Source organism: Crocodylus siamensis, chromosome 1, assembly GCF_052110815.1.
Source record: "Crocodylus siamensis isolate JL-2025a chromosome 1, ASM5211081v1, whole genome shotgun sequence".
Classification (NCBI taxonomy): domain Eukaryota; kingdom Metazoa; phylum Chordata; order Crocodylia; family Crocodylidae; genus Crocodylus; species Crocodylus siamensis.
This window is the reverse complement of record NC_143395.1, coordinates 121,473,145-121,485,585: the sequence shown is the minus strand read 5'-3', so window position 1 is coordinate 121,485,585 and position 12,441 is coordinate 121,473,145. Positions and strand designations below refer to the sequence as shown.

Below are 12,441 nucleotides of genomic sequence, written 5' to 3'. Positions count from 1 at the left end.
GTGTGGAAATCAGCATTAATAGACACCACATAGTGTATGCAAACAAGCAATGACCCTCCCCCAAGAAATCCATGCACAAGAAATGAAAAACAGATTCTGATTCTAGTTCTTTAAAAGACTGTCAGACAAAATACTTTTGATATGAGTGTCAGTATTTTTCATTCCTTCTGTACCTGCCTTAAAATGTAAGCAGATGTGGATAAAGGCCACACAACAATCCCATGCACCAATACAGGCTTGGGACCAACTGGCTAAGCAGAGCTCTTCAGAAAAAGGGTTTGATGGTTATAGTGGACAGTACACTGAAAATGAACCAACAATGTGCCCTTGTTGGGTAGAAGGCTAACATCAAACTGAGCTGCTTTGTAGGCATAGGCATTATAGGTTCATGCCCCATGTCTTGATGTCATGCGATTATATGGGAAGCTAGTCTTTGAATTTCTAACCTCCCCCCACCCCCCAGATTGTGAAGACAAGTGTGCATATTTGCCCCAAGTTAACTGATGAAGAGAATTCTGCCTGGGATTTCAGAGTAACTGAAACAATGCTCTAAGAGGAGGTAAGTTTATAACACATCTCTCAAGGGCATTAACTTCAAGACCCACGGTTCTGGGGGACCTCCCAACACCAAAAACTAAGGTCTTTGTTTAGCAGGAGCACCCAGACATCTCACCCACTCATATACTCTTCAGCACCCGAGGTAAGAATGTAGGTACCCCTCTATTGCTGTGTCAACTTATCAGGAGGAAGGTAACAATGGTGGCCACATCAGCAGGGTGGAACTGCATGGAGAGGTGAAAGAGAATAATTTGGTATGCCTCACATATTGGACTGACTTACCTATCATTAGACCAAAATGTTTTTTCTTCTCACAGTCGACTACCATGAACCCTAAAGACCATTCTGTTCCTCCACTGCCTGACATGATCCTTGAATCCCTTTTCCTTATGCTTCCTTTAATGCCCTTTATTCAAATCCTCATATTTTTCTCACTTCTGTTTCTGATTCTTTCTGGATTTTCTTCCCCTTTCAAATACTGAGGGTTCCTCTTGAACTGCATTTCTGCTAACAAAGGATGATCTAGTAGGGGGTCAGGACTGACTGCATGACTTCAGTGTCAGCCCACTATTAAATGATTATTCCCAGCTTTCAAATGTAAAACTCTGATAACTGATTGAATTAAGCAGAGCTTTTTAAAAGGAAAACCATATATAAAGCAACATTTTGGAGAAAAATGGGATTGATACTTTTTGTTTAAAAGAGGTCATTTGTCCATAAGAACACTTTTCAATTTTTCCTCCATTTTGATTGTAACTGACACCTGACACATCAGCAGGGGTCTTGGTTTTCTGTGATAAAAAAAATCACAAAGTCTCTGGTAAAAAATTGCAAATTCTCTGATAAAAATCCCAAAGACCATGGTTAAAATTAAATGCCCCCCACAGCCCTGCTAGTGTCCCTCACTGCCCCCTCCCCACAACCCCCCAGCCCTGCTTGTGCCCCTTGTTCCCTCACCCCACAGCCTTTGCCCCCCCAGCCCTACTATAGGGGGGCCCAGCTGCCAGATCTGTGTGAGGGGTGGGGGCAGGGTGGATGTGCACTGCCCCCATTCATGCAGAGGAAGTGTGGCCACGGCAGCACAGATCTTGCAGCGGCAAGTAGCTTTTGTGTATGGCCCTGCTGTGCCAGTCGCACACACTGTGCTCTGGAGAGTCTGGGGGAGGGCAGCAGGGTGGGGAGCACAGCGTTTGCAACCCAGAGTTTGCAGCTGGCTGGGCAGTCCAGCCGTGGGGGGTTTGCAACCTGCCTGCTCCCAGCCAGAGTGCTCAGCTGCCTGCAAACCCCTGCCAGTCCTGGTCAGCTGCAAACCCCCGCTCCCGGCCAGAGTGCCCGGCTAGGGAGTGCCCAAGCTGGCTGGGGGCTGAGTGAGTGGGGAGGAACGGCAGCAGTTTCCAGCCAGCTGAGCACTCCAGCCAGGAGTAGGGAGGCTGCAAACCCCCTCCTGGACAGAGTGCCTGGCTGGCTGCAAACCTCCCTGTTCTCTCAGCTCCTAGCCAGCTTGCCCACCTGCTCCACAACCCCCAAGCCCCACTTACTGGAGGTTGCTTCAGGCTCACTCTCCTTGCTGGAGGTAAGTGTGAGTGTTGGGCTCTACCCTTCCCCCCTCCCTTCCCCTCAGGGCAGGGTTGAGGGCTGCCCTGCCCCTTTTGCAACAAGCTTTTGTAGGCTGGAACTCAGCCAGCCTCCAGAACTCTTTTCAAAGGGGAGAAATCCATGGGTTTCTCTTCTAAAAGGTAAAATCTGTGTTTTCTCTGTTTTTCCATGGGAAATGGAAAACCAGGATCTCTACATATCAGTGACTACAGGTTGGTCATTGCTGACATCATGTCACTTGATCATGACAAGAAGTGATTCTCAAATACAACCTAAAAAGTGGGTTGAGATAACTGCCACCATTCCCAGGCTAGATCATCTTGTATAACTGAGAGGTTCAGGACTGGTTAGAAAGGAGAAGGGAAAGTGCTGCTTCCTCTTCTGTATTTCTGTAGTTTTCAGACAGCAGCTAGCCTACATGGTAGAGTTGCTTCAGGCAGGCAGTGGATGGGGCAGAGTTAACCCTGGAAAGAAGTTGCAGGGGAGAGGCTTACCAAGAAACTGCTTCCTAATTGTAATGCTATGCAACTTCCCCATTAATCTTAAGTGCTGCTGCTTGGTTCTGTGTTGGCATCCAGCTTTCTCATTTTTGTCTTCAGCATAGTGTGATGTCTTCTGCTGGTTGTTTTCTTGCTTATTTCCTTCCATGTCTCTAACCTGCACAGCTGCTTTCCATTTAACTTCACTCTCAGTTTATTATCCATTTTGTTTTTGTTCTTGTATATACTATGATTTGTATTTGTTAGTGTATGTAAACTAAGGGATGCCATATCCAGGATCCATCTTTCCAGATTTCACTGGAATATAAATGACGGTTGGTTGAAAGTATATCTTTCTAACACTGCACAGTCTAAATTCCTTGAATCATCAGAATACAATTCTCCTCCCATTTGAGAGTACACCAAAGCTGTCATTGACTTATAGGAGCAGAATATGGCCATGACTACTGTGTATCTTAATCCATATTGTATCTGACTAATTGTACACTGTATCTATATATGCAGTGGTGGCTAGAAGTCAAATTTGCTGTTGGCCTAATAATGTTTGTCTACTAAAAGGTCAATAAAGAAGAAGCATATAAACCTCCTTCATGTTTATTGAAAGAATTACAGTGCTTTATTCATATTTGTAATTAATACCTATATGGAGTTCATGAAGGAAATAGTTTCATAGTTTCTAGGGTCAGAAGGGACCTGAGCAGATCATCGAGTCCAACCCCCTGCCATGGCAGGAAAGAGTACTGGGGTCAAATGACCCCAGCAAGGTGTACATCTAGCCTCCTCTTAAAGACCCCCAGGGTAGGAGCCAGCACCACTTCTCCTGGAAGTTGGTTCCAGATCCTAGCCGCCCCGACCATGAAGTAGCACCTCCTGATATCTAGCCTAAATCTACCCTCTGCCAGCTTTTGACCATTATTCCTGGTCACTCCTGATAGTGCTTGGGGGAACAGGGACTTCCCCAATGCCTGCTGGTCCCCTCTGACTAGTTTGTAAATGGCCACTAGATCCCACCTCAGCCTTCTCTTGTGGAGGCTGAACAGGTTCAGGTCCCATAGCCTCTTCTCATAGGGCCTGCCCTGCTGCCCCCGATAGCTAATACAACACTTAAACAGGCAAGAAATCAATGAAAAGGGATAAAACCTGACTTTTGTTAGTATCCCTTATGGTAGACCATTGGCCCACCAAGTTTAATGCCCATTCCAGACCCACCTCTGGCTGTGGGATGGGCTATGTCAGTGGTGAGGTAAGAGGCATCTGGAAGTCACAGAGGTTAATGTAGCTATCACTTGCCTCACTGCTGCTGAAATTCATCCCTAGTGGAGCTCTGTTCCCTGGAATTTGGCATGGGCCCTGCCCCCACTTATCCCACCCCTGAATTCCCAGCCCCTCCTTGAATCTGGTTAGTTGACTAAGGCAGCTTCATGGGCCGGAAGCAACCTGTGACCTTAGACTCCCCTACCTTAGACAGAAGAGGTCCTGCTTGATAATTACTGACGGAAATAGTAGTTTTGGTTACCCAGGCTTTGTCTCACACACTTCAGGTTCAAAATATTGTACATATATATGAACTCAAGTTAAAAAGTGATGGACAGAACAGGGAACAGTGGGAATCCAGATACCACATTAGGTGGAGACTGGTGGTGAGGCCACCAAGTTACCACTCCCAAATGGCAAGCAATTGGGTAAGAAAAAGAGCAAGCAGTTAAGCATCCATTTAGCATGTTGAGAAGCAAGTTTAAGTCTTATTTTCTGATGTGTCCTTTTTTTGCCTTTGCTCCCAAGAGTAAGGGGGTATCTGTATAAGTTGTCTGGGCTTGCACTGTGGAAGACTAAAGGACTTGTAGGACTAGGGCTCTAAAACCATAACATTAATATTCCTTGATTTATCTTGTTTTTAAAAATTTAGGGGGAGAGGCAGAAGGACAGAAACATTTCTGTACCAAGGGATAAGAAGGGAGGCGAGGAGGTATACATCAGTTCAGAATGATCTATTTCTTGTTTGGTGGAGGTAGGGCATGAGTGTTTTGAATTTCACTCTGATTTGAAAGTTTTAAAACCAAATGGATATTTGTTTTTGTGCTCTATCCCCTTAGTTTATATACAATCTAGACATTTATTTTCGACTCAAGTTGTCAAAACTGCCATTGCTGTAACATATTATTTTAATAAGTTGTGCAATATTTGGGGGAAGGATCATCTGTGGTTAAGGCACAGGAGATCTGGCTTCAGGTCTGTGTTCAGACATAATACTACTCCCTTTCTCCTACTCCATCTGTTGATGTGAACTCACTAAGGCAAAAGCTGCCTCTTAAACCTCATCTGCATGGTTCTGGCAAAATTAGACTTACTGTGCTACTGGAATACAAATATTAAATGTACAGACTGTTTGAATGACACTGTGGTATACTGGATATATTGGTCAGGTTCTACTTGATATAAACAGTGCCAAAGACTGCTTGTGGTATACTTATTTGCTTATAAGCATCCTTACTGAATTATATTATACATTTGATTTTTCCCAAAGGAATGCATTTGATACATGGACCAAACAATTGTGGCCACCCTGCCATTCAGAAGCACTTACACAAGTAGGATGCTGCCAGGAAATGGCATGCCTGGCAGGCTGAACCAAACCACAGAACACTATATAATCTTTCCAGCAATTTCCATTTGAAATTCAGCCCCTAAAGTGTAATTAGAAACCATAGTTTTCTGATTAGGACTACTTCAGCCTAAACTACAACCTCCATTTCCCTTAACTCTATCTGCCAAGTTTTTTATTACTAAGGTGCAATATATTAACTGCTCTTACACAGATGCTACCAGTGACACAAATTTCTTCTCTGAGAAGTTTCTTAACTGCTCAATTTGTGTAGCTGACATTTTCAGTATTGGAAAAGTATATCTGCTGTGCAGTTCCCTTCACTGCTGCAATAACTTTAACACTTCCTTCTCAGTTACCTTAAGACTGTAATCACCAGATGCCAATTGTCATGCTATTCCTGTTAATTATCCCCTATTTGTACAAATAGGCCAAGTTGAATCATACATTAAAAAGTTACTTGCTACCTCTGTTCTCTGAAAAGTATGGAGATGCTTTAAAAAAGTAATTTAAATTCATGTAAATGCAGATTGATTTATAGAAACATTGCTGATTTGTTTTTCTTGGCCAAGAGATCATATTATCATTTATTAACTTAAATCAGTAACATTTTATAAAGTTAAGTATGACCACTGGGATACCAATATAACCTTGCTTTTAAATTCCAAATAGCATTTTCTCTCATCCTTCCCTCCTATCCTAAACATTTGTAAAAATTAAATGAAAAAAAGTAATGCAAGAAATAATATTGCTCTCTTTCAGTAAAATGTACATTGGAAACGAATTTCCCATACCTCACAGCATTTCCACCTGTTGTGTTCCCTACTTTCAGTAGGTGGTGCTGTTTTCTAATAGAAATTTACACTACTCTGATCTCTGTCTCACAGATGTTATACAAATGGAAGGATTCGATTTAATTCTGTTCTTACCTGCCTCTCTTTAGGGAAATCAGATTTACAGATATTAAAGGCTCACCCAGGCAAGAAACAATTACAATTCATTAAAAAATCCCCTCCTATGAAAATTAAAAGGCAGTTTTGTATAATTACTCCCCCACTATTAAATACTTTTATCCGGAGTTGGATTTATCTGCCAGGAAGCTTGGAAATACTGCCACACATCTCCAAGGCAGTAACTAGTTGTAATGGGCCTGATCCCCTCTTCGATAGATGTCTCTGGCAGAGTATAGGATCTCATGGGTCCAAGAAAGGAAGGGCCGAATTGGCTATTATCATGATCACCTAGTATTCTGTGGGTATGCGTGTGCCTAATTTCTCGGGGGAGGTGCGTGAATGACAGGGAGGGATGGGTCAGTGTCTGAAAGGGAAGGAGAAGCAACTTGCGTGTGTGTGTGTGTGTATAGGGAGGATGGTAGAAAAGTGAGGGTGCGTGGGAGGGAAGGAGAACTGGGTGCGCGTGTGTATATTGTAGATAGGATTGGAGAAAGGTGTGGGGGGGTGTATGGGAGGGAAGGAGAAGAAGTAAGTGTGTGTGTGTAGATAGGATGGGAGAAAAATGGTGGCGTGTGTCTGGGAGGGAAGGAGAAGAAGTGTGTAGACGGGATGGGAGGAAGTTGTGCATCCTCGGGAAGAAGTGAGGGAAAGACGGGTTTGAATGTGTGCCTGCGGAGGAGGGAAGAAAGGTACGTGCTTTTAGATGTGTTTCTGGAGGGGAGGTTGTGTGGCATCCAGGACGGAGGGGAGAAAGATATGTGTGCGCTGGGTGGGGAGAAGGGAGGTGCCTGGGATTGAGGAAGGAGTGTGTGTGGGTAGGAGGCAGGGCTCTGGGGGCGTGGGGGAAGGGTGTGTGTGTCTGTGTGTGTGTGCGCGCGTGCGTGTGTGTGTGTTCAGTCCCTGTTGGAATCCTTCTGTCTCCTAAACTAGGCACAACGTCTCCCCAAGGGACAGCACAGCCGGGCAAGGGTCTGTCTGGGTGCGCCCCTCTCCAGCTAGTCTGCAGCATTTCTTTGGGAGCCCGCTTAGCTTCTGAACAGGTGGGAAATCGCTCCAGCCAGGGATTAGCAGCGGTGCCCCCTTGTCTCTGCCCTGGTGGAAGCGTCTCTTATCTAACGCTGTCTGCCCCTGAGCGCTGCCTCCTGTTCTCGCCTCCCCCGCTCTGATCTTGGTAAGCCATTCCTTCCCACACCAGCCCAAGGTGACAATTTTGCCCTCCCCCCTTCCCGCCTCTCCATCTCTTTCCCAGTCCTCTGTCTCCACGGGGCAGGTCAGCAACACGCTGGCATCTGCGCTCGGTCGCAAAGCAGCAAGAGGCATCGGTTTAAGGAGCCTCCCTTCCCCTGGCCAACACTGTGCTGTGCCCGCCCTGAAACCCCAAATCCAAGCCCGATCCAGGTGGGTTGCTGACCTGCCCCGTGGAGACTCCGGGTGTGTGTGTGTGGGGGGGGGGGGGGGAAGGGTCCCACGGGACCTGGGGCTTCAACCGGAGCCGCTTCACATATGATCCAAAAAGAAGCCGCCTTTCAATGAGAGCCCTTCAGCTTCCTTGCGGGGGCCGAGCCAAGGAAAGCAGCTATCTCCCTCCCAGGGCCAAGGAAATCTCGCTTTCTAGCCGGACTGAGTTGCTCCCTTCGCGCTCAGCCTCCAGGACGGTGCCTGATCCTTGGGGTTTAGCCTCCCAGCCCCGTCCCGGCATGACTCCTTCTCCTCCCCGCGCCGTGGCAATCCCCTGCCCCTACCCCCCCCCCCCCGCCTCCCTTTCACCTACCTGATGATGACATACATAACCAAGAAGTTGCCGAAGAGCCCCACCACGCACACGACGGAGTAGAGGGCCATGATGGTGATGGCTGTGACCATGGAGGGGCTGACCCCCGGGGCCGGGCACAGGCTGCCGCCGCCGGCTCCCCTGCTGCCGTTGCCGCCCCGGCACAGGTCGGACTGGTTCCAGCCGTGCTCCTCCAGGCGGGCGGACAGGTTGCCCCAGGCGCCCGCGGGGCAGGGCGGCGAGAAGGGGCCGCAGGCGCTGGAGTTGGCGGGGAAGGCGCTGTCCATGGTGCTGGGGCCGGCGGGCGAGGCGCTGTCCAGGGTGCTGGCGAGGCGCGCGGCGGGCGGGGGAGAGGCGGGGACACCTGCACCCCGCGCCTTCAGCCTCCGACGGGCCGGTGCGGTGCGGTGCGGTGCGGTGCGGTGCGGGCAGAGCCCGGCCCAGCCTCCTCCCCGCCCCCAGCGCACAGGCGCAGGCTGGGCAGAGGCAGGGACACGCCGAGGCGCCTGCCCCGCTCCGCCGGGCTCTCCCACACACGTGCGCTCCCGCAGCTGGCTGGCGGCACATGTGTGTGCCGGCTGGGAAAGCGGGCAGGGGAGGAGCCTTCGGGGGGCGGGGGGGAAGGGGAGGGCGGCAGGCTGTGCTCACTCTCCCAGCGTTTGCTCGTTAGTCTGAGTACTGCGAGCTCAGCCCCATACCTGTCCTTCCTTCCCACAGGTGCAACCACGGGGGGAAGACCTCTGGCAACTGCTTCGGGCCCCGGTCATTACCTCCAGCTCTGTCCTGCTCTCCCCTCCCCCCTCCGCCTTATCACTGAGGGCAAAGGGGTATCACCCAGGGGAGGGGAGGGAGGTTGCGGACTCCACCACCGAAATTAGGGACTGGGATCCAACGACTGGCAGCCAGGGCATTCAGAAGGAAGTCAGTTAAAATCCTTCCTGCTCCAGAAAGCTGGTTTGTACCAGTGCCAGGTCTCCCAGCAGGACCATGCTGCAGCAGGGCTGGAGGGAGCAGTTGAAAGGAATGATTCAACAGGCTGAGGTTAGAGGGGTGGCTTAAAACACAGCTGATTACCGCAATGAGCCAGGGGATCTTGAGGAAATGTTGCCCTCTGCTCCTTGTGCTGCAGTGACTGTTGCTGCTAGTGATACATTGTGGTGAAGTGTGTGTCCCTAGGTTGTGAAAGGATTGCCATGGGCTAGTATTCTGAAAAGGCTTTGCCTTCCCCAGAGCCTAAGAATCTGGAGGAGATAAGAAACCTCTTGTTTGGTTTGTGTAATCTTTCCACCCAGACTTGGCTGCTGTCTTACAGGCTTTGGTACCACTGCAAAGGGAGAACCATTTCATGCTGTTGGCATGCCTTTTATTAGCATTTTTCTCATAAAGAAGGGCTGGCACTTTTCAAAGGGCAAATCATTTTAAATGTGCATAGGGACACTCCTGAGCATCTCCCAGAACAGCATCCTGGCTGGTAACTTCTTGGACCAAATTCTTCTGCTGTTGCACTGCTTAACTCAAAAGGGCTCCTTCACTGTGGGGGGAGAGGAGAGCAGAGGGTTGGGGGAGAAAAAATCCTGCTTATGAGGTAACAGAATACAGAGTGTGGCATGAACTACTCCAGATGCTTCACTGCATTGCCCAGGCCTACTTCAGTCCCAGTGCATCTTCTGCTGGCTATTGCCTGAAGAACAGGATAGACTGGCTGCTTGTACACACCACGGGGGTTTACTTTGGTTTCATTCTCCCTAAATTGAAATGGTGGGTTTTTAAAAACACTGCTTCTATTTAGGGAGAATGAAACTGAAGTAAACCCCCTGGCCCAATCCTTACCTGCCTCTCTGCTGGCAGGTAGAGAGGCAGCAGCAGGAGGGAGCTGAGTGGAGGAGAGCTGCCCATGGGCTGAGTGGTCCCTGAGCTGTTGTGGGGGGGGTGTAGTGCTTCCCTCCACAGCGGCGTCCCCCAGGCACCACCCACCTACAGGCATCCAGCCCTGGCAGTCCTGTAGGGGCACTGCAGCCACAGAAGGAAGCACCAGCCCCACCACAGCCACTGAGGGAAGCACTGGGCCCCCACACTGCTGAGGCAGGCTCAAGGGAGGAAAAAAAAAATCAGGCTTTCTGCTTTTTTTTCCCCTTCAGTGGAGCCTGCCTGCATGGGTTGCTTGCACAGCCCCTGAGTTGCACAGGGCCTGGTGCTTCCCTCAGCAGCTGTTGCACGTTGTTAGGTAGCAAATTGAAACACTTGGAGGTGTTACATCCCAAAGTCATTTGAAGTGCAATATGCCACCAACAGTGTAAACAGCAACCATTAAAGTGGTGCAAAAGGGCATTTAAGCTGCTTTAAAGGCCATTTTTTGTGGCGTGTAGAAAGGCCCAATAGGTATGTTAGAAGTACATAGATGTGCATAAGTCTCCAAGTTCTAGTTAGTTTACATCTAGGAGATTAAAAAAAAGCTCAATACTAGCCATTCAGGGATTTGAGAGTTATTCTGCTGCCATGCCAGGAGTAATTAATCTTACACAGTTGCAACACTGTCAGTGTTAGCAGTGGTTAAAGCCATAAACCACAGGAAAGTGAAATAGCAAATCCTGCTGAAGAATCTCGGTTCACTAGCAGTACGGTGGGGAAAATAAGGGAAAAGATGCCACAAGATTTTATGGGTGAAAATAATTATCTGGACACTGGGGAATGTGTTTCCCTTATTGTCATTAGAGATTACTGGAGATGTACTGGGAATGGAGACGGAAGATCAAAGAACCTGTTCTATGTGTAAAACTGTGCTTATCAGCATGCAATTTGCTATACCCAGAGAATTCTGTTTTCAAAAACATATGGCCTTTGTTGATAGGGCATAACCATTTGAAACCATATTTTCAAAACAGTTCTTTATATTAAAAGCCACATTATCTCCCTTTGGTGGCACAATCTACAGTAGTAGATACAAAATATAATACATCAATAGTTCTCTAAGAGTTCTTGTTTCACTCTCCCCTTGAAGGGTACTTCATTCAAGGGAGGTGAAAAGGCTTTAAGATCAGGACACTCCTATTGCCATAGGTCCTGGAACATATGTGATGCAGCATCTCTCTTTTGCCCCCCTTAACCTCACCAAGACATCTGATGGCTTGCTTTAGCAGTGGTGCCATTTAGTAATTAGTCCCTCTGATGTTCCTATGCTCAGTGCTGCCTTCTGAACGGCGGACAGTGCAGGGCAGAAGCTAATGATGCTAAGAGATTCAGTGCATTTTCATTCTTATCTCTTAATTATCAGTGACAGCCTGTTTTTGGATTATACTGAAACTGAATGATTCATCGTATCTCGTTAAAAGAACCTTGGCATCTTAAAAATGAGCTATAGATGCCTAAATAGCTTTGGTAGTATATCTTTGTTATAGGAGGCATGGAAATTAACATGTCAAATTAAACTGACCTCTAGACAGGTGCAAATGAAAACCTTAGCTGCAATAAGCACTGGCAAGAATGCTCAGAACCTAGGCCTATTAAGGACAGGGCTCATTAAGCAGCATTTTGAAACTATGTGAAAGAAATCTGGATAAACATGGCATCTTTAAAATGCAGTACAGACTTCAAGGGCATACTTAATAAGCATCAAAATATCAGATAACCAAAGGATGTTTTCATAAAATTAATGCACATAGGCCTCTTGTAATGGATAACAAGGCATTTAGGGTAATTGTGGTACAGATAAGCAAGACTGTGCTGAGTATGTACTTGCAAAGCTGCTGAGTCATAGCCTCTTCAGGTGAGAAATGATAGATAGCATACTTAAGGGGTAGGGGCATGACTTTGAGATTGCACCTACCTATAGCATCATGGAGGATGTCATTCACAACCTCACAGAGGGGTAATTGAGGCAGCATCTTTATTTATAGTCAGCGACTTCCACTTAGAATAGGGATTTTCGTGAACTGTTGGTCCAACTAAAGCCAAATCAAAGCCATTGATTCAGGGTATATCTACACAGAAGCCACACCTGGGACCACAGTGTCTGTGGATATGTTAGCTTGATATTATCTAGTTTGGGAATTGATAACAGTGCAGCCATAGCATCAGAAAACTCTGCAAGGGCTACAAACCTGCCTAAGAAGCCATGTAAATATTTGGGCATCTATTCTGTGCTCAACAACAAACTGCCACCACTACACTGCTATCACTGTTTCTGATCTAGCTCTATTAAGGCATATTTGGGAGTGTCTACATGAGCAGCACTCAGAATAGTGGCATCAGTACAGATAAACTTTTAGTGGGATCACAATTTCACTCTATGTGTCTGATTCTCCATTTCTTTGCGCATTGCAGTTGACATCTGTACAAAATGATTGCAAATACTACCAGATCAGAATGGACATCAAGTCCAAGGAAGTGTAAGATTAGGTCCTAAAGGTCCTTATTATGTACTAGTAGTGCATTGTATTCAATTCAAATGTACAGAAAATACAG

At 47.3% G+C, this 12,441-nt stretch overlaps 1 protein-coding gene across 1 annotated transcript in view; it reads right to left on the bottom strand.

The window, feature by feature from the left end:
* OPRM1 (opioid receptor mu 1) overlaps positions 1 to 8,153 on the bottom strand; it is a 46,896-nt gene extending 38,743 nt beyond the window's left edge. Inside the window, exon 1 of the mRNA XM_090031471.1 lies at positions 7,981 to 8,153. Coding sequence (XP_089887597.1) covers positions 7,981 to 8,072 — 92 coding nt within the window. The 5' untranslated portion in view covers positions 8,073 to 8,153. The remainder of the gene's footprint in view (positions 1 to 7,980) is intronic.
* Positions 8,154 to 12,441: the final 4,288 nt, after the last annotated feature.